Source organism: Agelaius tricolor, unplaced genomic scaffold, assembly GCF_023055355.1.
Source record: "Agelaius tricolor isolate 1412-34295 unplaced genomic scaffold, bAgeTri1.0.p SCAF_19, whole genome shotgun sequence".
Taxonomy (NCBI): domain Eukaryota; kingdom Metazoa; phylum Chordata; class Aves; order Passeriformes; family Icteridae; genus Agelaius; species Agelaius tricolor.
This window is the reverse complement of record NW_027269279.1, coordinates 1,043,106-1,067,492: the sequence shown is the minus strand read 5'-3', so window position 1 is coordinate 1,067,492 and position 24,387 is coordinate 1,043,106. Positions and strand designations below refer to the sequence as shown.

At 63.6% G+C, this 24,387-nt stretch overlaps 5 protein-coding genes across 11 annotated transcripts in view; 1 reads left to right on the top strand and 4 right to left on the bottom strand.

Moving 5' to 3' along the window:
- Nucleotides 1-395, bottom strand: part of CASKIN1 (CASK interacting protein 1) — a 31,145-nt gene extending 30,750 nt beyond the window's left edge. The window contains exon 1 of one of the 2 annotated variants that reach the window (XM_071444790.1): nucleotides 18-395. In XM_071444790.1, coding sequence (XP_071300891.1) covers nucleotides 18-111 — 94 coding nt within the window. In that variant the 5' untranslated portion in view covers nucleotides 112-395. The remainder of the gene's footprint in view (nucleotides 1-17) is intronic. The other variant, XM_071444791.1, reaches the window with a different exon arrangement.
- Nucleotides 396-2,568: 2,173 nt separating this feature from the next.
- LOC139598418 (hexosaminidase D-like) lies at nucleotides 2,569-9,647 on the bottom strand. Of its 6 annotated transcripts, none has more exons than XM_071444794.1 (15): nucleotides 9,064-9,646; nucleotides 6,277-6,815; nucleotides 5,976-6,081; nucleotides 5,619-5,853; nucleotides 5,400-5,509; nucleotides 5,028-5,115; nucleotides 4,786-4,950; nucleotides 4,510-4,693; nucleotides 4,253-4,324; nucleotides 3,949-4,153; nucleotides 3,767-3,849; nucleotides 3,481-3,559; nucleotides 3,213-3,314; nucleotides 2,995-3,084; nucleotides 2,569-2,904 (listed from the first exon to the last, which is right to left on the bottom strand). In XM_071444794.1, exons 1-15 carry the CDS (start codon nucleotides 9,639-9,641, stop codon nucleotides 2,721-2,723), a joined length of 2,820 nt encoding a protein of 939 aa, XP_071300895.1. In that variant the 5' UTR covers nucleotides 9,642-9,646; the 3' UTR covers nucleotides 2,569-2,720. The 6 variants fall into 6 exon arrangements, with proteins under 6 accessions (XP_071300895.1, XP_071300898.1, XP_071300900.1 ...); XM_071444797.1 differs by having other exon boundaries at nucleotides 6,277-6,479; nucleotides 9,064-9,644; XM_071444799.1 differs by lacking the exon at nucleotides 9,064-9,646 and adding an exon at nucleotides 8,245-8,642 and having other exon boundaries at nucleotides 5,976-6,106; nucleotides 6,277-6,479.
- A 361-nt stretch (nucleotides 9,648-10,008) lies between these two features.
- Nucleotides 10,009-14,767, top strand: MLST8 (MTOR associated protein, LST8 homolog). Its single transcript, XM_071444833.1, has 8 exons — nucleotides 10,009-10,298; nucleotides 10,394-10,445; nucleotides 10,598-10,760; nucleotides 10,989-11,064; nucleotides 12,880-13,032; nucleotides 13,124-13,248; nucleotides 13,676-13,839; nucleotides 14,273-14,767. Exons 1-8 carry the CDS (start codon nucleotides 10,170-10,172, stop codon nucleotides 14,389-14,391), a joined length of 981 nt encoding a protein of 326 aa, XP_071300934.1. The 5' UTR covers nucleotides 10,009-10,169; the 3' UTR covers nucleotides 14,392-14,767.
- Nucleotides 14,768-14,787: 20 nt separating this feature from the next.
- BRICD5 (BRICHOS domain containing 5) lies at nucleotides 14,788-17,769 on the bottom strand (the record flags this gene model as incomplete). Its single annotated transcript, XM_071444686.1, has 5 exons — nucleotides 14,788-15,261; nucleotides 15,826-15,979; nucleotides 16,839-16,937; nucleotides 17,100-17,252; nucleotides 17,620-17,769. Coding segments are annotated over 5 exons (651 nt in total), but the record flags the coding sequence as incomplete, so codon positions are not given.
- A 2,711-nt stretch (nucleotides 17,770-20,480) lies between these two features.
- PGP (phosphoglycolate phosphatase) lies at nucleotides 20,481-24,231 on the bottom strand. Its single transcript, XM_071444835.1, has 2 exons — nucleotides 23,542-24,231; nucleotides 20,481-22,567 (listed from the first exon to the last, which is right to left on the bottom strand). The coding sequence occupies exons 1-2, from the start codon at nucleotides 24,167-24,169 to the stop codon at nucleotides 22,242-22,244; spliced, it is 954 nt and encodes a 317-aa protein (XP_071300936.1). The 5' UTR covers nucleotides 24,170-24,231; the 3' UTR covers nucleotides 20,481-22,241.
- Nucleotides 24,232-24,387: the final 156 nt, after the last annotated feature.

Sequence of the window (24,387 nt, the reverse complement as noted above, 5' to 3'; positions counted from 1 at the left end):
GCCGCCGCCGCACTCACTGGCTTTGCCGGGCTTGGGCCTCTGCAGCAGCTTCTGCACGGCCGCGATGTCCTCCGCCTTCACCGCCTGCACCAGCTCCTGGTCCTTGCCCATGGCTGCGCCGCGCCGGGGCTGCCGGCTGCGGGCTCACGGCCCGAGCATCCTCCGCGGCGCGGCGCGGCGAGGGGCGGGGGGCGGCGGGGGGCGGCTCGGCGCGGCTCGGCACGGCTCGGCTCGGCACGGTGCAGCCCCCCCGCCCAGCCCGCCCGCTCCGGAGGCGGGGGCGGGGGCGGCGGCGGCGGCGGGCGCCCGGGGCGGGGCGCGGCGGGGCGGGGGGGCCGCACCGGGAGCGCGGGGGGCAGCGCGGGAGAGGAAGAGGAGGAGGAGGACGACGAGCAGCGGGAGGAGGAGGAGGAGGAGGAGGAGGAGAGGAGGAGAGGGCGGGGGCCGCCCGGTGCTGCGGGCGGAGCGCGGAGATCCCCTCCCCGGTGCCGGGCCCGGGGGACGCCCCGGTGGGAGCCGCCGCGCAGCCGTGGCGTGTACCGAGCTGGCGGGTCCCAGCGGCCGGAGGGGACGGGGGCAGCACGGCTGCTCGGGGCCTCCATCTCCCTGGGGAGGGTCCCGGGGGGTCCCGCAGACCCCTCCCGGGGCACCCCCTGCTCCCCAGCCCGGCTCCAGGTGCCCTTCGCCGCTCCCCGTCCCGCCCGGCCATCGCAGCAGCCTGCGGCGCCGATATCGGAAACCGGGCAAGAGCAGCCCTCTTTATTTCTGTAAATAAAGCGCTCATTACCGCGTCATCTTCCACTTTTGTTGACACAATGGCCGGTGACATTCGTCCCTTTCACTTTTAAGGCTGAAATGACCGAGACATTACGGTTGCGGAGGGTTCCCGGCTGTGCCGAGGGCTGAGGAAGCTGAGGAACCCGATAGGAAATGGGGCCAGGGATGGACAAGGCGCTGATGTCCCCGCGATGCCATCAGGGCAGAGCACGGACATCATTCGCACGAAATCAGCCCAAATTTCTGCCCTCCCGGACAAGTTCCCAGCTCAAAGCCTCGCGCAGTCCCGGCTCCATCCAACCGGCGCTGGGGCACACGGGGCCAGAGGGCTGCGGGCCAGCACCAGCGCTGGGCATGAGGGTGCGGTCCCAGGGGCTGCAGGGCACGGGCACCGGGAGCTGCAGCCCCGTGTGAGCCCCGCGGCAGACGGGAAGAAGGAGGAGGGAGCCCCGCTGTGCCCCGGTGCCCCCTGCCCGCCCCGGGCTGCCAGCGCCCCCCGAGCTCCCGCCCGGGCCCCGTCTCCGGGCTGCCCCCCCTCGGGCACGGCGGGGTCCGTCTCCTGTCCCCACCCCCACTTTCCAATCCAGGACATTTGGGTTGCCAGCACGGAGCGCCGTCTAATCTGCCCTCTAATCCCGCAGCCGGGCGCCGCACGGGGCCCTGAGCCGGGCTCCGGGGCTGGGGGCTGGGGCTGCGCTCGGCTCGGGGGCTTCCCTCACATCTGCCACCACCTGATAACAACCGGAGCGCCTCAACAAAGGTCCCTTTGTGCCCCACGGCTCCCTCCTGCTGGGCCCCCACCGCCGGTCACCCCGCACCGAGCCAGCACGGGGCAGCTCCTGCCCCCGCGGCCCCGCCGGGCACCGGGACCTCTGTGACCGGGGCACACCCGGGGCAGCCGGGAGCGGTGTGGGGCCGGTGGGGCGCACCAACCCCGTCCCTCCTCCCCTCCTGAGCCGGGCTTTGCGGGAGGAGCTCCAGCCTGGCGTTCCTGCGGCTCCCCGGGGCTCTTGCCAAGTCGGGTTGGTCTTTGCAGAGCACAAGAATGTGCAGTGAAATGTCCCCGTTCCTGCCCTGCACTCGCCGGGAGAAAGCGGCGCCCGGAACGGGCAGAGCCTGGGGCACGGGGGGTTTAGGATGGGCACCGTGGGCAACAGGCACGTGGAAATCTGACTGTGGGAACCAGAGGCAGCAGCAGCAGCAGCAGGAGGGCTCATCCCACGCAGAGATCCCCCAGCACAGCTGCCTTTCCGATGGGAAAGCAGCGCAGCGGGGCCTCGGCCCGGGCTCGGGAGGCAGGGGGGTCTGGGAGCACACGGGGCCCTGGGCTGGAATTACAGAGAAGAAGGAAGAGATGAAGGCAGAGTTTGGAGGCTGAAGAAGGCACCGCTGTGCTCCCAGCCCTCCCAGCGATCAGGGACTCACAGAGACTGGAAGCAGACCCAGCGCTGGGCAGCGGGTGCTGCTGGGAGCCTGGCAGGGCCCCTGCCCGTCCCTGTGTCCCTGCTCTGTCCCAGGTGCCAGCCCTGGCCTGGGACATGCAGCACGCAGCAGGCACACGCTGGATCCTGCGCAGGGAGGGCACGGCCACCCTCGAGGCCAGCAGGAGGCACACGGGTGTCCCCACGAGCTCTGTCACACTCTGCCCTGCGGCTGCCAACCCCTCCGGCTCCATCAGAGCCTGAGCAGGGGCCCGGGGGCTGTCACCGGTGGAGCCCAGCCCTTCACACCAGCCCGAGCTCCCTCTCCCTGCACGGGGGCAGAGCTGTGCCCCCCCGGCAAGCAGCAATATCTACGAAAATACTTTATTGTGGAGGGGCAGTGCAGGGGCTCTGTACAGTGCAGACAGCAGCAGCAGCGCTGTCACCAGCAAACACACACACACACACACGCACGATGGTGGCCCCAGAGCCAGGGGGCAGCGGGAGCCGGGGCTGCAGCCCCTACGTGGCCTTGGGCCGGCCCTTGAGGCGGATGATGGCCCGGTAGTCCCGCACCAGGTCCCGCAGCTGGTCCAGGTAGGGGTTGACGTTCTCCTCCAGCCACTCCTCCACCGTGTCAGGGAAGTAGATCCTGTCCAGCTGGGCACGCAGGTCACGGACAAAGCTCTCCCAGTCCTCGTGGAGCCTGGAGGGCCGAGAGCAGGGGTGCAGCTCCCTCCCGCGAGGGAGCCCTCGCAGCCCCGTGCAGACTCCTCCCAGCCCCGGCACCACCTACTTCAGCACCTTGCTGCCAAAGCTCTCCATGTTGCGGGGGTTCCCAAACTGCCGTTTCCTGTGGTAGGGGCTGAACCAGCCCTTGATGGCACTGGAGAGGCACGAGGGACTTGGGGGCACAGGGGCCACCGGCAATGGGGAGCTGCGCATCAGGCAGGTCCCCTCCCATGGAAATACACGGCCGGAGGCACCAATGCCACTGCTCCCCCTGCCTGTTACCTCTCCTCCTCCAGTGCCTTGAGGATGCTCTCCTTCAGGTGGCCATTAACCTGCTCCACCATGTGGTAGATCTCCACACCGGGGAACACCCCCCTGCCCTCGCTGGGGGAAGGGAGGGGAAGGTGAGGGCTCAGCGCGCGGGGTGCACTGAGCTGGGTGAACCCCAGCGCCCTGGCAGGTCTGGGGCCAGGCCATTTGGGTGACCAAGCCCCTGCCTCCCTCCAGTGCATCCCTTGCGATGCAACTGCCCCCACCACGTGCCACACACCAGGTGCTCTGCTCCAGCTGCACACTCTCCAAGCCCAGCACATCCAGGACCTTCCTCTTTGCCTCTTCTGTGAAGCCCCCTGGGAGGGCGAGGAAAGGGACAAAGGAGCCAGGGACACCTCACCCTCAGGCTCACCCTGGCTTCACCACACCTCCAAAACGGAGTGAGCTGAAGCTCTTCCTCCTCTTCCTCCCACCCCCCCAGTGCCCTGCCCAGCAGGACGGGGTCTGGCAGGCAGTGGGAGCTGGGGCTGAGCCTGGCCATGCTGCCAGGGCTGGGGGCTCACCGTTCACCAGGGTCTGCAGGCAGATGGCCAGCGAGGGGATGCTGACGGGCAGCAGCTCACAGAGCACTGAGTAGTGATCGTACCTGTGGGACAGGGACAGGGCCGGGGCCAGGGACAGGCAGCACCGTGCCAGCACGGCTCTGTGGGCAGCGGGAGGGCACGGGGGTCCCACCTCCCCTTACCTCTGCCAGCCAGTGAGCACGACGCCCTGCAAGCGCAGGGGGGCCAGCCGTGGCACGGCCTGCATCACCTTCAGCCAGCTCAGGTGGTTTTTCAGGTGGTAGCTCAGCGGGGTCCAGGCCTGCGCCGGCCCCGTGGTGCCCTTGAAGGCGCTGGCAAACCACACGGCCTCGAAGCCGCTCTCCACGTACTTGGTGAGGAACTGCACTGCAGCGGGACAGGACCACCGGTGCCACTGTCCCCAGGGGGCTGCGGGGGCTCGGGGGGATCCCCCCACCGCCCCCAGGGCCTGGCACGTCACCTTACCGATCTGCTCAGCCTCGAAGTCGGGTGCGTAGAACCACAGCACGGGTGAGACGTGCTTGGCTATCCCGGACTCTGCAGGGAGAGGGGGCGGTGGTGCTGGCAGCAGGAGGGAGCCGGGGGCTCCTCACGCTTCCCCAGAGCCACATTCCCCCAGGGCAGGGCACGGGCTCCTGCTGGCACTGGGTGTGACGCCTGCCAGGGTGGGCACAGAGCTGAGGAGCCTGGCACAGGTGCCACCCTGCGCCCCGTGCCCTCACCCCGCAGAGCTCCCACGCTGATCTTCCTCAGCATGTCGTCCCACATGAGCACCCGCAGCCCCCAGTACTGCGCCGTGAGGAAGCCCAGAACCTCCTTGATGTGCTTCAGGTACATGGTGCCCACGTCGCCCTTGTGCTGGCTCATCCAGTTCCTGGAGTCCATCCCCTCCCCGAGGTGGAAAACCTGGATTTGGGGGAAGGGAGACACTCAGCAGCTCTGGGGGCACCCCCAGCGCCTGGGGCAAGGGCTGGGGTCCCTGCAGAGCCCCTGCCCACCTCGTCTGCACCGATGTGGATCCAGGAGGAGCGCCGGTGCTTCTCGATCACCTGGGACAGGATGCTCTTGAGCAGGGCCAGCGTGCCGGGGACGTGGGGGTTGAAGCTGTTGGGGAAGCGCTCAACCTCCCGCAGGTGCTGGAACTTCTCGTGCTTGAGGATGAACTGCGGGGAGGAGCCATCAGGGGGGTCCAGGGGAACCCCTGTGATCTGGGATGGGGAGCAGGGCTGGCACCCTCTACCTCCACATGGCCAAAGGTCTGCACCAGGGGAACCACCTCCAGCTTGTGTTGCTCTGCCAGCTGCTGGATCCGCTCGATGTCCTCCTCGCTGGGAGGGCAGGGACAGGCTCAGCCTCTGCCAGGGCGTGGGGGCACTTCCCCCTCCTCCCCCTCCTCTGGCACCCTGCCCACATGGCCCTGGTTACCCCACATACGTGTGCACTTTACTGAGGGGCACAAACATTGGCCTGTAAGGGCAGGAGGACCCTGCCCAGCAGCACAGCCTGGCTCTCTGACCGTGGTTATAGTGGGCACGGGGCCAGGTAGGTCACACCCACATGGACCTGCGGGGGCCACAGCCCCACAGCCAACTCTGCACACAGCCCTGCTCACCTGTAAGCGTACGGGGACCTGAGGATTTCCAGCTCCCCCTTGAAGGGGAACATGTCCTCGTACTCGATGAGGACACCGTTGGCTCCCAGCTGGGACAGGAGGGGGAACACCTGCAGGGTGGGCAGGGTGGGCTCAGCAGTGGGGATGGCACAGCCCGGGTGTCAGCAGGGGCTGAGCCCATCAGTGCATCCCCTCCTCCCTGTCCCTGGGCATCCTCACCTGTTCCAGGTAGGAGACTCTGGGCGCAGCTCCCTTGAGGTCCAGGTGGACCAGCCTCATCTCGGTGGCACTGACATCCCTGGGGACCTGCTGCTTTTGCTTCAGGGTCATTAGCTTTGCTGCAGGGACCTCCAGAACCTGCTGGCTCTGGGGGATGACGTCCTGGACGACGTCACCCGTGTCCCCCCAGAACCCGCTGTCCTTGCTGACGTGCTTGTGCAGCTCCAGGGTAAAGCTGCAGGGAGTGGGGCAGGGATGGGGGTGTCCGTGGGGTTGTGGGGGCACCAGCACCACACAAGCACAGCCCAGGGGGTGCCACAGCCCCCGGCCCCCCCTGGGGTCCTGCTGTCACCTCACCTGTCACGGAAGAAGAATTTGATGCCAGCCAAGGCCACGAGGAGCAGCACGACGAGGCGCAGCAGGTTCAGCCGGTGGCTCCTCTGGAAGGCCATCTCTGGGCTCTCTGGGGACACACACGGGCTCTGGCACTCCACGGCCAGCAAGGACCCCAGGTGAGCCCACCCAGCCCCACGTACCGTGCCCTGCTGCCCTGCCCGAGGCAGCACGAGACCCCGAGAAAGGCGACATGGGGGCAGCCCCTCTGGCCAGCCTGGTGCCCATCGGGGACGTGCTCGGCAGTGCCCCGTGTCCCTCCTACCTCGTGTGCCCCAGCGTGGGGCCAGCGGCCGGCTCCGCCTCCCTCTGCCCGCAGGGTGAGGCCGGTGCCCGAGCAAACAGGGCGGGGTGGCTGCGGAGCAGGGCCCCGCCGGGATCCCGAGCGGTGCCGGGTCAGCCCCGCGCCAGGGCCGTGTCACAGGGCGGCTGGACGGGGCTGCATCACGGGGCGGGCACGGCGCATCCCTGCGGGAAGGGAAGAGGCGATTGGGAGCCCCCCGGGCACATGCCAGCCCCGGGGATGGCACCGGCACGGCCCCGGCACCGGCGGGGTGAGAGCGGCAGCCCGGAGCGCCTTGGCAGCCGCAGGGGCCGTGCGAGAGGCAGCAGGGATCCTCCTGGGAGCCACGCTCAGGCACTTCTGCCCGTTCTTTCTCCTGTTCCTCCGGTTCTGGGGTGTTCGGTGGGGCCCGGACAGGGCAGCACAGCCCCCCGGCCCCGCCGCTGCTGCCGCCGGCGCTCCCGGTGAGCTCCCGGTGAGTGCCCCCCAAACACACCGAGCTCAGGGTTAAATTCAGCGCTCTGGGGAAGTGAAAAGCAGATTTTGGCAGAGCGGCTCAGCTGATGGCGAGGGCTTTGTTTGTGCTGCCAGAGCGGTGGCACCGGGGTGAGCCGCGCTGAGCTGCCCGCGGCTCCGAGGGAGCCCCTGGCCAGACACAGCCCTGATCCCCCCCAAAACCTGCTGGGGGTGCAGGGGCTGAGAGCCGGGAGCCCCTGGGCAGCGGGACATGCTGTCTGTCCCCAGAGCACGAGGCCCCAGCAAGGCCAGGTCACAGGACAGTGACATGCAGGAGCTGGAGCATCCCTGCTCCATTCCCCCGGCCCGGTGCCCACAGGTACCCAGGCCCTCGGTGCCCCTGGGCAGGAGGAGGAGCAGGAGCCGGTTTTTGGGGATCGGGCTGCTCGCTGTGCTCCTTCCCTGCTGGCACTGCAGCTCCTGTGCTGCGGGGGACAAATGTGGCTCCCGCTCCTGCCGTGCCCAGCTCGGAGGTTCCCGGCAGCTGCAGCCCAGCCCGGCAGGGACGTGCCAGGCTGGGGATGGCTGCCAGCCCAGGGGTCAGCACTGGGTGCACGGGAGGGCACAGGGGGCACGCAGGAGGGGGGTCGGTGGCCCCTGGGCACGCAGCGAGGGGGGCCCAGCACCCAGGAAGGCCATAAATATGCCAAGTGCTAATGGCGCTGTCATGGGAACACAGCGCCTGATCGGAGCGGGGATAAATATTTAGACAGACGCTGTCAGCTCGCCAGGATTCGGTGTTTTTAATGCACGTTATCTTATTTAAATAGGGCAGGTTCCCAGGGCTGGAGCTCCTGGCACAGCCAGGGCGAGGGGTGGGCGCTGGCCGGAGGGGGAGTCCCGAGGGGTGCGGGGACAGCCAGGGGCCGTGTCCCTGCTCCACGGGGACAGCCAGGGGCCGTGTCCCTGCCCCACGGGGACAGCCAGGGGCCGTGTCTCTGCCCCACGGGGACAGCCAGGGGCCGTGTCTCTGCCCCACGGGGACAGCCAGGGGCCGTGTCTCTGCCCCACGGGGACAGCCAGGGGCCGAGTCTCTGCCCCACGGGGACAGCCAGGGGCCGTGTCCCTGAGCCACGGGGACAGCCAGGGGCCGTGTCCCTGCCCCACGGGGACAGTCAGGGGCTGTGTCCCTGCCCCACGGGGACAGCCAGGGGCCGTGTCCCTGCCCCACGGGGACAGCCAGGGGCCGAGTCTCTGCCCCACGGGGACATCCCCGGGCAGCCGAGGAGGGCTCAGCCCATGGATGCCGCCCCTCCAGCCCGGCACCTCGCCCCGAGCACCCGTTGTATTTATGAACGTCACATGGGCTGCTGCCGGTGGGGAACGGCGCTGCCACGGGCCCCGGGAGGCTCCGCACAACCGGCCGGGCTGACAACGCTTCACTGGCCCCGACCCCCTCCCAGCGCCCTGCATCCAGCCCGGCTCCCCGCTCACCTCCCAGAGCCCCCAGGAGGAGGATGGAAGCAAACAAACCCTGAGCGGGGGAGGGAGCCGAGTGAGTGTCCCGGGGCTGTCGGGTGCCACCCGGCTGCCCCCAGCCCCGCCCCGGTGCTCGCGGTGTTCCCATGCCGAGCCCGCTGCCCCGGCACCGCCGGCAGTGCAGCCCTGGCCGGGCCGTGCTGCTCCCTGCACACCTCGAGGGCACGCTCACACACTCGTGTGCACGCTCCCGTGCTTCCAGAGCATTCCAAGGCCCGCCTGGCTGTCACCAGCCCGTGCCACCCCCCAGGACCAGCAGAACTGGTCCCTGTCCCTTCCCGTTCCCTCCCGGGAAGCTGGAGCACACCCGGAGCAGCCCCTGGGCACAAGGGACCCTTTCCACAGCCCAGCCATCCCTCTGAGCTGCGGGGCACCACCCACACCCCCAAACCCTGCACACCCCACAACGCCCCACACCAAGGACATCCCTTGGGCACTCCCGCAGCCCACGGCACCCTCCGGGCTCTGCTCGGCGCTCCTGCGGCCCCGGGCACACCTGCGTCCTCCATGGCATCCCTGCATCCCCCCGAGCATCCCTGCATCCTCCCGAGCATCCCTGTGCCCTCCCGAGCATCCCTGCATCCTCCCCGGGCTTCCCTGCATCCTCCCGAGCATCCCTGCATTCTCCCCGGGCTTCCCTGCGGCACCGGGGCCCTGCATCCCCCCGAGCATCCCCGCATCCCCCCGAGCATCCCCGCATCCTCCCGGTACCGGTCCCCACCGCGGCGCGGGCATCCCCCGGCCCCGAGCACGCCCCACTCCCCCGGCCCTTACCGGCAGGTGCGGGGCGGCCGCGGGCACCGCCGGGAGCGGGCGCGGGCACGGGCACGGGCACGGCCGCCGCCGCCGCCGCTCTTAAAGGGCCCGGTGCCCGCCGGTGCGCCAAGCGAGGAGGGATGCACCGGGCGCCGCCGCCGCCGCGCACAGCGGGCACCGTGCCCAGCGCCCCGTGCCACACGCGCACGGCGGGGAGCACCGGCGGAGCGCGGAGCCGCCGGCCGCCCTGACCCCTGCGCGAGGGGCGGCCCCGGGGCGGCTCCACCGTGCCCGGTGCGTGCCCGGTGTCGGTTCCCAGTGCCCGTTCGGGCTCGGTGCGTGCCCAGTGCCCGCCCCCGCCCAGCGATGCCCGGTGTGTACTCTGTGCCTGGAGCCTGGTGTGTGTCCTGTGTCCCAGGTCCTGTCCCCAGTGTGTGCCCAGCGCATGTCCCGTGTCCCGTGTCCCATGCCTGGTGTGTGCCCGGTGTGTGTCCCATGTACTGTGTCCCACGTTTCATGTCCCATACTTGGCGCCCAGTGCGTGCCCTGTGCCCAGCGTGTGTCCTACATCCCATGTCCTGTATCCCATGCCCCATATCCCATATATCCCATGTCCCATACCCCAATCCCATGTCCCATACCCCATACCCTATATCCCAATCCCATATCCCATATCCATATCCATATCCCAATCCCATATCCCATATCCCATATCCCATATCCCATATCCCATATTCCATACCCCATATCCCATACCCCATACCCCATATCCCAATCCCAATCCCAAATCCCCTGTCCCGTTTCCAGCCCTGCGCCCCCTGGTGGCACGCTGCGCACGCGCTCTCCCCCCGCCGCGCTCCGTGGTTTCGCCCGTCTCTCCCCCCGCATCCCGGCCATGGTCCGTTCCCCCCGCTCCTACGCATGCGCGCTCCCGCCGGACGCGGCCCGGGCCGGCTGTGCGCACGCGCAGAGACGGGAACCGGGAGCGGACCGGGAGCGGGACCGGGGCTGGGGGGACACGGGGTGAGGGAGACCGCGGGCCGGGCCGACACCCCGCGGGGTGACACAGACCCGCAGGCTTTAGGGAGCGCCCTGAGCGCGGAGGCCTCGGGAGCGGCGGCACCATGAACGCGGCGCAGGGCACGGTGGGCAGCGACCCGGTCATCCTGGCCACGGCCGGCTACGACCACACGGTGCGGTTCTGGCAGGCGCACAGCGGCATCTGCACCCGCACGGTGCAGCACCAGGACTCCGTATCCTTCCTTCCTTCCCCGCCGGCCCCGCGGCTCGGGGCCGGCCCCGCCTCGGGCCCGCTGATGCTGCGTACCGACCTTAACGGCGCCCGCAGCAGGTCAACGCCCTGGAGATCACACCGGACCGGAGCATGATCGCAGCCGCAGGTGAGCCTGAGGTGCTGAGCCCTGCCCGGTGCTGAGCCCTGCCCGGTGCTGAGCCCTGCCCGGTGCTGAGCCCTGCCCGGTGCTGAGCACTGCCCGGTGCTGAGCTCTGCCCGGTGCTGAGCCGGTGCTCAGCCGCTGCCCGGTGCCTGCAGGGTACCAGCACATCCGCATGTACGACCTCAACTCCAACAACCCCAACCCCGTCATCAACTACGACGGCGTGAGCAAGAACATCACCTCGGTGGGGTTCCACGAGGACGGGCGCTGGATGTACACGGGCGGGGAGGACTGCATGGCCCGCATCTGGGACCTCAGGTGGGCACCGGGGCTTCCCCAGGCTGCAGGGCCGAGCTCGCAGCCCTGGGCACCCCTCCCTCATTGGCACAGGTGCCACAACCCCTGGGCACCCCTCCCTCACTGGCACAGGGACCACAACCCCTGAGCACCCCTCCCTCACTGGCACAGATCCCCTAATCCCTGAGCACCCCTCCCTCACTGGCACAGGTGCCACAACCCCTGAGCACCCCTCCCTCACTGGCACAGGTCCCGGAACCTGCAGTGCCAGCGCATTTTCCAGGTGAACGCTCCCATCAACTGTGTCTGCCTGCACCCCAACCAGGTGAGGAAGCTGCATCCTCTGGGATTCCCAGCTCAGGATCAAGAGGAACAGCTTAAAGCCCATCCCATTCCACCCCTGCCATGGCAGGGACACCTTCCACTGCCCCAGGCTGCTCCAAGCCCCATCTAGCCTGGCTTTGAGCCCTGCCCAGGATGCAGGGGCACCCTGGGCACCCTGTTCCTGTGGCTCCTCTGGGTAAACCTGAGGGGCTGCAGAGAGGGGGTACCCCAGCAGAAGATGGGCTACCACAGAAATGGCCTGGGGCCTTCACACAGTGTGTTTGTGCTGATGACCTGGTGGCTGTTGCAAAGGGACTCATCCCATGGGAGCAAACATGCCCTTGGAGCATCCCTGGGGATGGCATGGGAGCAAAGCTGGCACAGTGGTGGCAGCTGGGAAGCTTGAGGGTGACAACACTGCCAAGGAAGAGCATCCTGGGGCCTTTGGGTGGGGTTTGGTTGGAGCTCCCCAGTGGGTTCAGCAGCTGTTGCTGAGCAGAGGGGGAGTGGGGGCACTTGAAGAGGCTGAAGGGAGCAGGAGCAGGGAAATCAATAGGGATCAATCAGTGCTAATGGCTGGGCTGGGCTTGCAGGGCTGTGGTTTTGCCTGCAGACAGGGCTGTGCAAACCTCTGTAAAGTCCTGAGTAATGGAAATGTTCCCTTGCATTTCATTTGGCAAAGGTTTAATTTTGCAAATGGGGAATTTCAGGCTAAATTTGAGATCAATTATTTGGAGCAGACTGTCCAAATGCTCTGGTAGTGTCAGTGCTGTGAGAGTGTGTTACATTAAATGAATATTGCTGAATAAAGGCCTTAGATGTGAAATAATCCCTGCCCACGGTGCTGCTGAGGTGCAGAGTGTTGGTTTGTGAGCAGAAGGTGGTTAATTAGACCAAAGGTGGCAGCATTTGTTTGGGCAGTTCCATGGCTCTGCAGTTCCCTCTGCAGAGATGCTGATCCAATTATTCAGGGATTCCTCATGGCCTGAGTAAAGCCATGAAAACTTTGGACTCAGCATTTACACCTGCTGAGAGGGGCTGAGCAGCCCAGAAGAGACTTTTGTGCTGCCAGATAAATGCATTGAGTGGTGTTTGTCTCCTCAGAAGCAGCCTCTGCTCCCAGGGACAGGATTAGCTGTGCCTGATGACCTGATCTCCTCTAGGGATTCTGCTAAAATTATGGACAGCGCAGGGCTGTCGATAAAGGCCTGGTTTGAGTGGAGACATGCCAGCATTGTCTTCTGCTCTGAGCACGGGATCAGAGCCAGGACTCCTGCCCTTGGCTCTTGTCCTTCCCCTGAGAAGGGGAGAGAGAGAGAAAAACCCACTTCAGGTTGTGTTTTCTGGTATCTGCACCCTTGAGTGCTTCAGTTGTTCAGTGGCCAACCTGCCCCTTAATGCTGCCTCTCAGACGTGCTGAAAACCACTTGGCTGCTGTGGCTGTGCCACAGCCCTGGAACTGGGACAGCTCTGTTTGCTCTGGGGTTTAGGAGATCAGTAAACCCTTCTGAGGAGGGAAACTGCCTTTTGCTGGGTGTCATGGAGTCAGTACCCAGCTGGGACAGCCAGGGCGGGGGACAGCCCTGAGCTGGGGAGAGAGGAGGCAGGACAGGAGGGTGCTGATTAACCCCAGAGCAGCACAGCAGTGGTGCTGCAGGGACACAGTGTGGGTGCCAGCTGCAGCTGCAGTGGTGCTGCAGGGACACAGCGTGGGTGCCAGCTGCAGGCTGCAGCTGCAGTGGTGCTGCAGGGACACAGCGTGGGTCCCAGCTGCAGGCTGCAGCTCACGGTGCCCACAGAGCCGTGTGCCCTGCAGGCAGAGCTGATCGTGGGCGACCAGAGCGGGGCCATCCACATCTGGGACCTGAAGACTGACCACAACGAGCAGCTGATCCCCGAGCCCGAGGTGTCGGTGAACTCAGTGCACATCGACCCCGACGCCAGTTACATGGCAGCTGTGAACAGCTCGGTGAGCCCTGCTGGGGTGGCAGCTGGGCTGGGCGGGCATCCCCCAGCCTGGGCACAGCCTGGGCACAGATCCCTCTGTGTCTCTGCTGCAGGGAAACTGCTACGTGTGGAACCTGACGGGCGGCATCGGCGAGGAGGTGACGCAGCTCATCCCCAAGACCAAGATCCCGGCTCACAACCGCTACGCCCTGCAGTGCAAGTTCAGCCCCGACTCCACGTGAGTGTGGAGCCCTCAGCTCCTTCCCAGGCCAGGCAGGGGCCAGCTGTGCCTCCAGCTGTGCCTCCAGCTGTGCCTCCAGCCGTGGCTGCTGCTGGCTGCACACTGCAGGTCCCCAGGGAGGAGTGGGACAGGAGGCAGGGCATGTGGCACCACGGCGTTGCTGTCAGGGCTGTCCCACTCATGCTCCCTGAGCTCAGCAAGGTTTGCAGCCATGAGCTGGGATCCAGCTGCTGCAGTGTGAGCTCCTTCACGGAGTCTGTTCAGCTGGAATCTGCTCAGTCTGACAGTGCAGGTGTAAGGAGATCTGATTACAATGGGGACAGATCTCCAGGCTGTCACTGGCCCTGGCCCAGGTCTGTGTAACCAGAGGCCCACAGGGGGACAGTGACTGATGAGATTGCCCTCAGATGTCTCCTTCTTTCAGGCTCTTGGCCACCTGTTCTGCAGATCAGACGTGCAAGATCTGGAGGACTTCAAACTTCTCTCTGATGACAGAGCTGAGCATTAAGAGCAACAACCCTGGGGAGACGTCGCGGGGCTGGATGTGGGACTGCGCCTTCTCCGGGGACTCCCAGTACATTGTCACAGGTCAGGCTCCACCTGGGCTGGGCCAGGGCCTGACCAGGGACCCTGGCTGGGACATGGCAGAGCCTGGGGCACAGGGGCTGTGAGGGGGGAGCAGCCAGTTCTGCTGGCTGGAGCATTCTGTGCTGCTGCACTGGGGCAGCTGTTGGAAGTGGAGAGGAGATCTCCAGTGTGCTGTTCATCTCACAGCTCACAGCCTGCTCGTCCCTTGAGCACACCTGTGGTAATTTCCACACTCACTGCTCTCCAAAAGAGCTAAACCCCACATGCAGAGAAGTGCACTGAGTTGCTCTGCCTTGCTGGTCATCACCAGCCCTAAGGACAGCTGAATGAAGCAAGAGCAAAGTATTTCTTAGAATAATAGTAAAAAAAGAAACTTAAAAGATTAAAAAAAAATATATATACATCCCACTTTTCTTTTCACTCTGTGTTCCAGCCTCCTCTGATAACCTGGCCAGACTGTGGTGTGTGGAGACAGGGGAGATCAAGAGGGAATACAGTGGCCACCAGAAAGCCGTGGTCTGCCTGGCCTTCAATGACAGCGTCCTGGGATAACGGGCACGTGTGCCAAGGACAGCACCTCTGCTTGTTTGCCCTTGCCTTGCCAGACCCTCTCCAGAGCATGGGACACGCTCTGTACCCATCCCCTCCTGTGTGGAGAGGGCTGGGGCTCTGACAGGGGCAGCTGCAGCTGCCTGGGCTGAGACCAGGCTTCAGCTCCAGGCAGGACATTGCTGAAACGTGTGTGGCCCTGAGGGAGGGAATGGGAGAGGGAGGCACAGTCCCACTGCAGGGACATGGGCACAGCTCAGCTGCAGGAATCCCTGGGGCATCAGCTGCTGACAGCTCTGGATGTTCCTGTACCTCAGAGTGGGAAAAAAATAAACCTCAGCCTTTGCCAGTGATGGGAGAGGCTGAGCAAAGAGGAGAAGCAGCTCTTGTGTTGGTTTGCAATCCCTTTATTCAAAGTGTTTCACGGAGTGCCTTGGAGAGCTGCTCTCCTAAAGCCAACCACCCCCAGATGTAACAACAACCACCTTGTGTTGAGCAGAGCCTGGAGCCCCAAAACTCCAGCTGCTTCCCGGGATTCCTCTGGGCCTGGGTCTCCTAATTCCTATGGATGAGGCACAGCCCTGGAGCAGAGCTGCAGTGTCTGTGCTGACAGTGCTGAGCAGAGGCCTCCTGCTTCTCTAAACTCTCCTGACCTGCAGCAGGGAATCAGCAGGAAGCTCTGGGGATGTTGCAGGTGTTCCCTTCCTCGTGGAGGTCAGAGGCTGTTGAGGAATCCAGTCCCAGCGTGAGGGCAGAGAGGGCGGCGTGGCTGCAGCACTCACTCGGGCAGGTAATAGAAGCAGATGGAGACACAGATGTTGCTGGGGAAGCAGATGTCAATGCACAGGTAGATGAGGCGCTGCCTCCCCGGCCCTGCCAAGGAGCAAGGACAGCAGTGAGAGCAGTGCTGTGGTCCTGCAGCTGCACAGTCCCCAGGGATGCTGTGGTCCTGCAGCTGCACAGTCCCCAGGGATGCTGTGGTCCTGCTGAGTCCCCCTGATGCTTTGGACTCCTGCAGGGTCCCTGGTGAGCTGAGCAAGGGGAAAGCCTCAGGGAATGACCTTTCTTATTCAAGCTGGAGTCAGATGGAGCAGGCTGACAGCTCAGCAGGCTGCTTTGGCCGAGGATGAAGGTGACAGGGATTAACCAGCAATGTCTCAAGGGACAGCTCTGGGTGCTGGCTGTGCTGTGCTGTGCTGTGCTGCTGGGGCAGCTCTGAGCCCCTCCCAGTGCCACGCCTCAGGACAGGGGGTGGGTTCGAGCCAGCACTCAGGGGTGGTGGACAATGGTCTGATTTTGCACTAGAGGTCACCTGGCCCTGTGCTGGGCCTTGGCAGCCTGTCCTGGGATGCATCAGCTGCTGTGCAGCACAGCCTGATCCTCTTAGAGGTGCTGGAAAAGCTCCTGCTTGCTGTGCCAGGGGAGTGCCCCACTCACCGTGGGCTCTGCGCACCCAGAAGATGGAGGAGTGCTCACACAGGCTCTGCACAGCCTCCCCCAGGGCCCTGGGCTCCAGCTGCTGCCCTGCCACAATGCCCAGGAACTCCCGGTAGAACTTGGTCTGGTTGTTGGGCTGGAGCAGCTGCTCAGCCTGAAAGAAAAGGCCCTGTTGGTTCCTCCCAAGGCAGGCACCGTGTCCCCAGAGCCCTGCTCGGGCTCCCAGGACACCCAGGAGTGCTGTGTGCCCAGCAGGTTTCTCCTGCCAGCTGCCCAGGCGAGGCTGCCAGCTCTCATTGTCTGTCTGTCTGTCTGTCTGTGGGCTGCTGGCAAGCCCAGCGCCACCAAGTTTTACTTGAGGAGCCTCGGGGCTGGGCAGGTGCTTTCCTCTCCCTGCATCCCTTTTGGGAGCCTGTGTTCCCACACTTCTCTGGGAGTAAGGTGGGGACTGAGGACCCCCAGGAGCCACTGAGGAAATGGATAGCAGATGGCAGGGGCACAAAAGCATGGGGCTTTCTGTCTCCTGGAAATGGAATCTGCCCCTGCCCAGGCCTCCACTGACACTTTGTTCTGAGGGTCCTTGTACACGACTGCCTCCAGCTTCCTTCCCTGGCAGTTGGTAACAAACCCCCTTTGTTTTTCCTCCCCCAGATTTTTGAGCAGGTAACAGAATCCAGTGGGAGCAGGCCCTGCAGGAGCCCTGCCTAATTCACCTCCATGGGACACATCCCCTGCCTCTGCTGCTTCCCACAGCAATCAGGCATGGATACAGCCAGGAGCTGCTGCTCAGAGCTGGCTGAGAGCCCAGCCTGGGGCCCAGCTCTGCTCCCGTGAGCAATGAATGCCCCAGAACAGGGGCTGCCACTGCTCCCCTGCGCTGGGACAGCCCTGCCCTGGCTCCTTGGGGGTGGAGAGTCCCCCCTGCAAATCCACACAGGGAGAACGCTCAGTGCCCCTGTGCAAAGCTCCATCCAGCCCCCATCTGCCCCGGGAATGCTGCAGCAGCTGCTCACGCTGTGCTCAGAGGTGTTGAGAGCCATCTGCAGGTCCCAGGGCTCCATCCTCCTCAGGTAGCAGGCTCGCTGCTCCAGTGGCTTGTAGCACACGTAGCCCTGTGGACAGATGTGCCCTTGGAGCAGGCAGCACACGCCCAGCCCTGGCCCAGGAAAGCCCTGGAGTGGCCATTCCCTTTGCCCTGCTCTGAGTTCATGACTAGAGGTGCAGAGGGAGGCAGCAAACAGGAGCTGGGGAGGCAGGGGTGCCCCAGCACTCACGTTCCTGCTGTCGTACAGCACCACGGCGCTCAGGTTGCTCTGCGAGGTGATGTAGTAGGTGACAGTGCTCTTGGCCTTGTCCACCACGGCTGTCTGGTTCCTCAGTGGCTCCTGCTGGCCCTGCAGTGTCACTCGGAGGAGCTGGGAGCCAGCCTGGGCACGAGGAGTGGGAGGGCAGCACCCACCAGCAGCTGCCCCGTGCCTGTGTGCAGCATCTCCCACCCTCAGCCCCAGCTGGGCCCGTGCTGGGCCCTGATCCTGCCTGATTGAGCGGTGGAGAGGAGCAGGCTCTGACCCAGGGGAAGGATGATCCACCACTCCATCCTCACCCCGCTGCCTCTCGTGCCAAAGGCAGCAGGTGCTGGAGGAAAGGGCCAGGGGAGCCCCAGCCCCACCTGCACCTTCCTGCACTGGCCAGGGACTGATCCAGGCAGACTCAGCCAGAGCTCAGCCCACCCATCCCTCCTGGAACTGCTTCCCACACAGCTCAGGGCTCCCTGCCCACATCAGCATCCCTTACCTGGGCAGAGCTGGGGGAGAAGCTGAGAACCCCCACCACACTGACACCAACAACTGCAAAAAACAACAAGGCAACTGACAGGATGATCCAGAAGGTCCTGGAGGGAGCTGGGAAGTGTGCTGTGGCCCTCCTGTCCTGGGAGCCAGGCAAAAGAAGGAGGAACAGGAGTTAAAATTGACCCTTCTGCCAATTCTTTTTCACCAAACAAGTTTCCAGCTCATGACACAAACCCTTGTGCAGACTGGTTGGAGTGCAGAGCTGCCAAACCATTGCAGCACCTGGAATAACCCCACAGTGCTGGAATTCAGATCCAGCATCCTGGTACCCAGCACTGGCACAGCCAGGAAAGCTGCAAAGCCCCAGGGCAGGGCTGGAGCAGCAGCTTTCCAGACACAGGGAACAACAAATTAAATTATTGTGGTTTACAGCAGAAATCCCCAGCAGGACAGTCAGCATTGGAATCAGACCCTGTGTGGAGTGATCCTGCTTCTGTCCCCCTCCCTGTGCTGGGCTCTGCTGGATTTTCTTGCTAAATTATTCTCCATGAGACCAAGGAAAAGAGCTTGGCAGCGCTGTGACATTTCTATTGGCTCTATTAATTTACTTTAATTCTTATATTGAAGCAATTAAATTTAACTTCATGGCACATAACGGGATTTTTACAAAGCAGAAAATGTGCTTTCAATAATCTCAAACACAGCCCACATTTAAAAAATAACCTGTTTCTCAATCCTCTGAAGGACAGAGAAATTCAATCCATGCCCAGGATTACATGTGCTCCAGCTGCACGAGGATGGGCTCACCCAGCCTTGGGACAGTTATGGATCTTTATTGGAAACAGGCAACCCCCAGGTTATTCCCTGAGAAAAGCAGTGAGTTAAACTTGCACCTATCTGAAATCCTATCACTTCCAGCAGAGCAGAGCCCCAGCCCTGCAGTGACTGGCAGATTGTCAATAACCAGTGGAATTCCCTCTGATGGGAAAGGTGCAGATAGAGAACTCCAGCAGCTCCCAGCCCCCAGCAGGGCACAGCTCACCCCCATCCCAAGCAGCCTGGCCGTGGCTCCTCTGCCCTGCAACCTGACCAGTTCATCCCAGCTAAGCCCAGGCACCTGCAAGGCACCTGAGCCCAAGTGACAGCAGCTCCTGGCAGGAGCTGGGCTGGGGATCCACAGAACCCTCCCAGGATCCGTGGGAATGGCAGGAGCTCTGCCCCTTGGGAGGGGGATCAGGCAAGCACAGAGCACTGCAGGGGCAGGGAATGCTCAGGAATTCTCACTGCAGGACAGGGAATGCTCAGGAACACTGACTGCAGGACAGGGAATACTCACTGCAGGGGCAGGGAATGCTCAGGAATACTCACTGCAGGACAGGCAATACTCACTGCAGGGGCAGGGAATACTCAGGAATTCTCACTGCAGGACAGGGAATACTCACTGCAGGAACAGGGAATACTCACTGCAGGACAGGGAATACTCAGGAATTCTCACTGCAGGACAGGGAATACTCACTGATGGAACAGGGAATGCTCACTGATGGAACAGGGAATGCTCAGGAATGCTCACTGCAGGACAGGGAATGCTCACTGCAGGACAGGGAATACTCACTGCACGATAGGGAATGCTCAGGAATACTCACTGCAGGATAGGGAATACTCACTGCAGGACAGGGAATACTCACTGCAGGAGCAGGGAATGCTCACTGCAGGACAAGGAATGCTCACTGCAGGACAGGGAATACTCACTGCAGGGGCAGCAGGGCCGGCGCCGTCCCCTCCTTCCATGCTCCCTTCAGACAAGGACCCGGCTGCTGCGGCTCTGCCTCCTGCCCACGCTCAGGCTGGGCATGGTCCCGGCTCCAGGCACACCTGGGGAGCCTGGCCGTGTGTCCGTGGGCCATAAATACCTGTCCCCATAAATACCTGTGCCTCACAGCCCAGGGGCTCCACGGGAGAGGAAACCTGAGGCGGGAGCTGAGCTGAGCGCTGCTGTCAGTGCCGGGCGCGGCTCTTCCTGCTCAGCCCCGGCGTGGGCAGGAGCCACAATCGGGGCCTTTGTGTGCCCCGGGGCTGGCACGGCCCAGCACGGGCCCAGGTGAGGCTCCTGGAGAGATCAAATGCCCAGAGGACAGTGGCAGCCTGCCCTTGTGGCAGCGGCAATTCCCACATTTCAACGGGAGCTCCATGGGCTGGAGCCAGGTGCTGATCCTGCTGTCCCTGGGCTGCACGGACACACAGACACACCTGTGCCACCCTCGGAGGAAAAGGGAAAAGGGCTGTGCCACAAAGTCACTGCCACAGCCTCCACTGCTCTCACACTGTCACCTGTGTCCTGATCCTGAGCAGTCCAGGAGCCCCCAGAACGTTCCAGACCTGCCAGGCTGACATAACCAAGGTGTGGAGGCAAGGAAAAGCCAAGAATTCCTTCATGTGATGTCTACCCAGGGAAAATGCAGGCTTTGGACATTTTCCTGTCATGCACAGCCCAGGGCTGAACAAATTGGGTGAAGGGAGCCCACAGGAAAGGAGAGGGACTTTGGCCAAGGGCGTGGGCAGGGCAAAGGGGAATGAATGGCAGAGGGTGAGATGAGGTGTTGGAAAGAAACTCTACCCTGTGAGGGTGGGCAGGCCCTGGCACAGGTGCCCAGAGCAGCTGGGGCTGCCCCTGCATCCCTGGCAGTGCCCAAGGCCAGGTGGGACACTGGGGCTGGGAGCACCTGGGACAGTGGGAGGTGTCCCTGCCATGGCAGGGGTGGCACTGGGTGGGCTTTGAGGTCCTTTCCCAAACCATCCCTGACCCCCAGGATTCCCAATGACAGCTGCAGCACAGCTCAGGAGACCAGACCACACGGTGAGAAACACTGGGGAGAGCAGGTTTGTTTAATGGGAATTCAAGTAGAGGATTAAGAACAGTTTGGAAGTCAGAACAGAGATTTGAAGCATGATTGAGCACGTTCCAGCACCCCTGAGCCCAGGCAATGGCTCCCTTGCCAGCGAGAGCCCTCAGCAGGGACAGAGCTGCCTGAGGGATGCTGGACACTCTCCTGACCTTTTCCTGACACATCCTGACACAAAAAGCACCAGAAACAGAGACTGAATCCAAACCCACACTGTTACATCAGATACGACCTGCAGTGAGCCCACAATGTCCATCTCCAGGTTACCCAGACCAGGGGCAAGTTCTGCCTCTGGGACTTTGCAGAAGAGATTATCCACACTTCCTTCCACAACTCCACATTACAAACAAACAGCCCTTCAGAGGTTCAGCCAGTGCTCTGGGAACACTGAGACACTCTGGACTGCAGGGTTATTGCTGTGCTAAGAAGGTGACAAGTTACCAGGCAGGAAAGGGCATCAGCACTGCCCGAGCTCCTCAGCTGGACAGGAAGGAAAACCAGTGCTTCAACTGAACTGTAGATACTGGAATCTATGCAATAAAAGCGTGTTATTTGCATATATAATTTTCAATTAATTCTCTAATGCAAAAGCTTTCACTGTGGGATTCAGGCAGCACAAAAACCACCCTGTGGTGAGCCCCTCATTGCCCAATCCCACTTGGAGATCAAAGAGAATCATCCCTGAGCAAGCCAGCACTCCTCACCACCCAGTGTGCCCAGCCCCTGCCGGCACACACGGAAGATCTGAACCTCAGGGATGGGAAGGAAGCACGAGCTATTGTCACACACAGCCAGACAGAGCCACAGGGCTCCCTGTGGACAGCTGTCCTGGGCACTACCTCCATCCAAGCACTGAGCAGGAACTGGGATTGTGCAGCTAAAGCCAAGGGAAGTGGCTCGTTGATGCTGAGGGAAGTGCAGGAGCTCGGTACACATCGATCCAGGGATTCCTGGGAAGCAGCAGGAATGAGGGACAACCCTGTGTGGCTACAGACTCTCTGCATTACCAAATGCAACCGTTTAGGAGAATTAACTCAGTGCTAAGTACATTCCTCTCATCCTCCCTCCTGGGAAACAAGATATATTATCATAGACTCTATTTATAATTTAAATATATTCTAACTTTATGCTCAGGGAGTGCCAGTGTGTACATGTGCTTTACACACTCTTGACCTTGGACAGACACTGTGTGCAGCAGATAAGGTCTGCAGTCGTGTGGGATCATCCCAATCTGCATCACAAGTGCAATGTGCAGTGGTCAAAGGAAGGAGATGAATTTGTGTGACCTGACGTGGGGCTGTGCCCCTCAACAGGGCCTCAGCTGGGAAAAAGAGTCACCCCAAGGGCAAACACCAGCTGCACAAGTGTTTCCAAGTACAACCAGAGGTACTGCACATCCCAAGAGTCGTTTCCCTGAACAGACCAGGCCGAGCCATGGCCCAGCCTGGCCAGGACATGATCCTTGCCCTCAGATCAACCAGCCCAGCCCAGCCCAGCCCAGCTGTACCATGGAGCACCACCAGTACTGGATCGATGCATTACAACTACAGCCAGCCCCAAGCCCAGCCCCTGTAATGCCCCCTTTGTTCAAAGTGCATTTCAGACCGAGATGTAAACAGAATCATACCGAGAGGACAGAGAGGAGACAAGCGAAGGGTTCTAACCCCGGGGAGTACCTAGTGCGTGCCTTACTGCCGGGGCTGCTGCCGGGGCTGCCCCGGGCCCCTCACTGCCCCAGAGCAGGGAGCAGGTCGGCGATGCTGTCCACGTAGTAGTCAGGGACCAGGCTGTGCCTGGCGGGACAGCCGCTGTCCTGGTGGCCCCGCACCTCGTCCAGGGCTGTCACCCCGGTCAGGGTGAGCAGCGTGGTCAGCCCGCAGCTGTTGCCCATCAGGATGTCCGTGTCCAGCCTGTCCCCCACCATGATGGTGCGAGCGGGGTCCACCGGGAACTCTTGGGCCACGCAGTCGAACATGAAGCGGTTGGGCTTGCCCACGATGAACGCCTCGCGCTGGGCTGCTGTCTCCACAGCCTTCACCAGGCATCCTGTCCCTGGGGAACACAGACAGAGGGGTTAGGGACAGACAGAGGGCATCTCCACGGCCTCCACCAGGCATCCTGTCCCTGGGGAACACAGACAGAGGGGGTAGGGACAGACAGAGGGCATCTCCACGGCCATCACCAGACATCCTGTCCCTGGGGAACACAGACAGAGGGGGTAGGGACAGACAGAGGGGGTAGGGACAGACAGAGGGCATCTCCACGGCCTTCACCAGGCATCCTGTTCCTGGGGAACACAGAAAGAGGGGTTAGGGACAGACAGAGGGGGTAGGGACAGACAGAGGGCATCTCCACGGCCATCACCGGGCACCCCATCCCTGCAGGGACAAGCAGAGGGGTTAGGGACAGAAAGGATCTCCACGGCCTTCACCAGGCATCCCAGCCTTCACCAGGCACCCTGTCCCTGCAGGAACAGGCAGCAGGGATTAGGGACAGAAGGCTCTCAGCGCCCACACGTGCCAGGACAAATCCGCTCAGGACACTGGGAATGGACGCCTCAGCTTTACAGGCAGAGGCAATGGTGGGTCCCAGGAGAGGTGGTGCTTAAAGCCTGGCAGGAGGTGGGAATTCCATCCTGCAGCGTCAAAAGGGAACTGCTATTCCCAAGTAAAGGATCAATAAGGATTCTCTCTCTTTCAGGGGTGCTGTGGAGGAAAGGCTCTGGGATGCCCGGGGTACCTCAAAGAATCCCAGGATAGCTAGAGGAGACATCTGGAGACCATCCAGTCCAACCTCCTGCAAGGCAGGGCCACCTGGATTAGGTGACACAGGAATGTGCCAAGGCGAGTTTGGAACATCTCCAGAGATAGAGACTCCATGACCTCTCTGGGCAGCTCCTCCAGGGCTCTGCCACTCCCCAGGGAAAAAGGTCCTTCCTGAAGCTGAGGTGGAACTTCTCGTGTTTTATCACCACAACACCGAGGCACGGAGACCGCCCACCCGCTCCACCCCCCGGCCCCGCGCACCGGGGATGCCGGCGCCGCCCTCGAGCGGCAGCCGGTGGTCGCGGTTGGTGCCGACCAGGAGGCACTCGGAGCCGCCGCGCAGGAGGTACCGCAGCGCCTGGCACAGCTTGGCGTAGCTGAAGTGCTCGTCGAAGCCCACGAGCACGGCGCGCACGGCGGGCTCCAGCGGCGCCTGCACCCAGTCGGCGGGCGCGGGCCCGGGCAGGGCGGCGGGCCCGGTGCCGACGTGCGGGATGCCCACGGCCTCTAGCTCGGCGGCCAGCGCGGCGCTGCCCAGCACGTAGGCGGCGGCGCCGGGCGGCAGCGCCTGCCGCAGGTAGCGGGCGGCGCAGAAGGCCGAGCTGAAGATGTGCCGGGGCTCGGCGGGCGGGAAGCCCAGGCGCCGCAGCTTCTCGGTGTAGGCCGCGCGCGTCCGCCCGCTGTTGTTGGTCACGTAGCACAGCCGCTTGCCCGCCGCCGCCAGCCGCTCCAGCGTCGCCGCCGCGCCGCTCACGGCCGCCTCGCCCCGCCACAGGACGCCGTCGCAGTCGAAGAGCAGCGTGTCGGCGTTGGCGAGCGCGGCCCGCGCCGCCTCGCCCTCCAGCCGCCGGCAGCGCCGCGGGCCGCCCGCCGCCATCGCGTCCGCCATGGCCGCGCCGCCGCGCCCGAGCGCCCCGAGCACCCCGCGCACCCCATTGGCCGCGCCGCCCCCCGCGCCTGCCGCCCGCGCCTTCCCATTGGCCGCGCCGCCCCCCGCGCCCGCCGCCCGCGCCTCCCCATTGGCCGCGCCCCGCACGGACCGCGTCCCCATTGGGCGGTGCTGCCGGCGGCCACGCCCTCCCCGCCGGGAGCCGGCGCCCGGTGCCC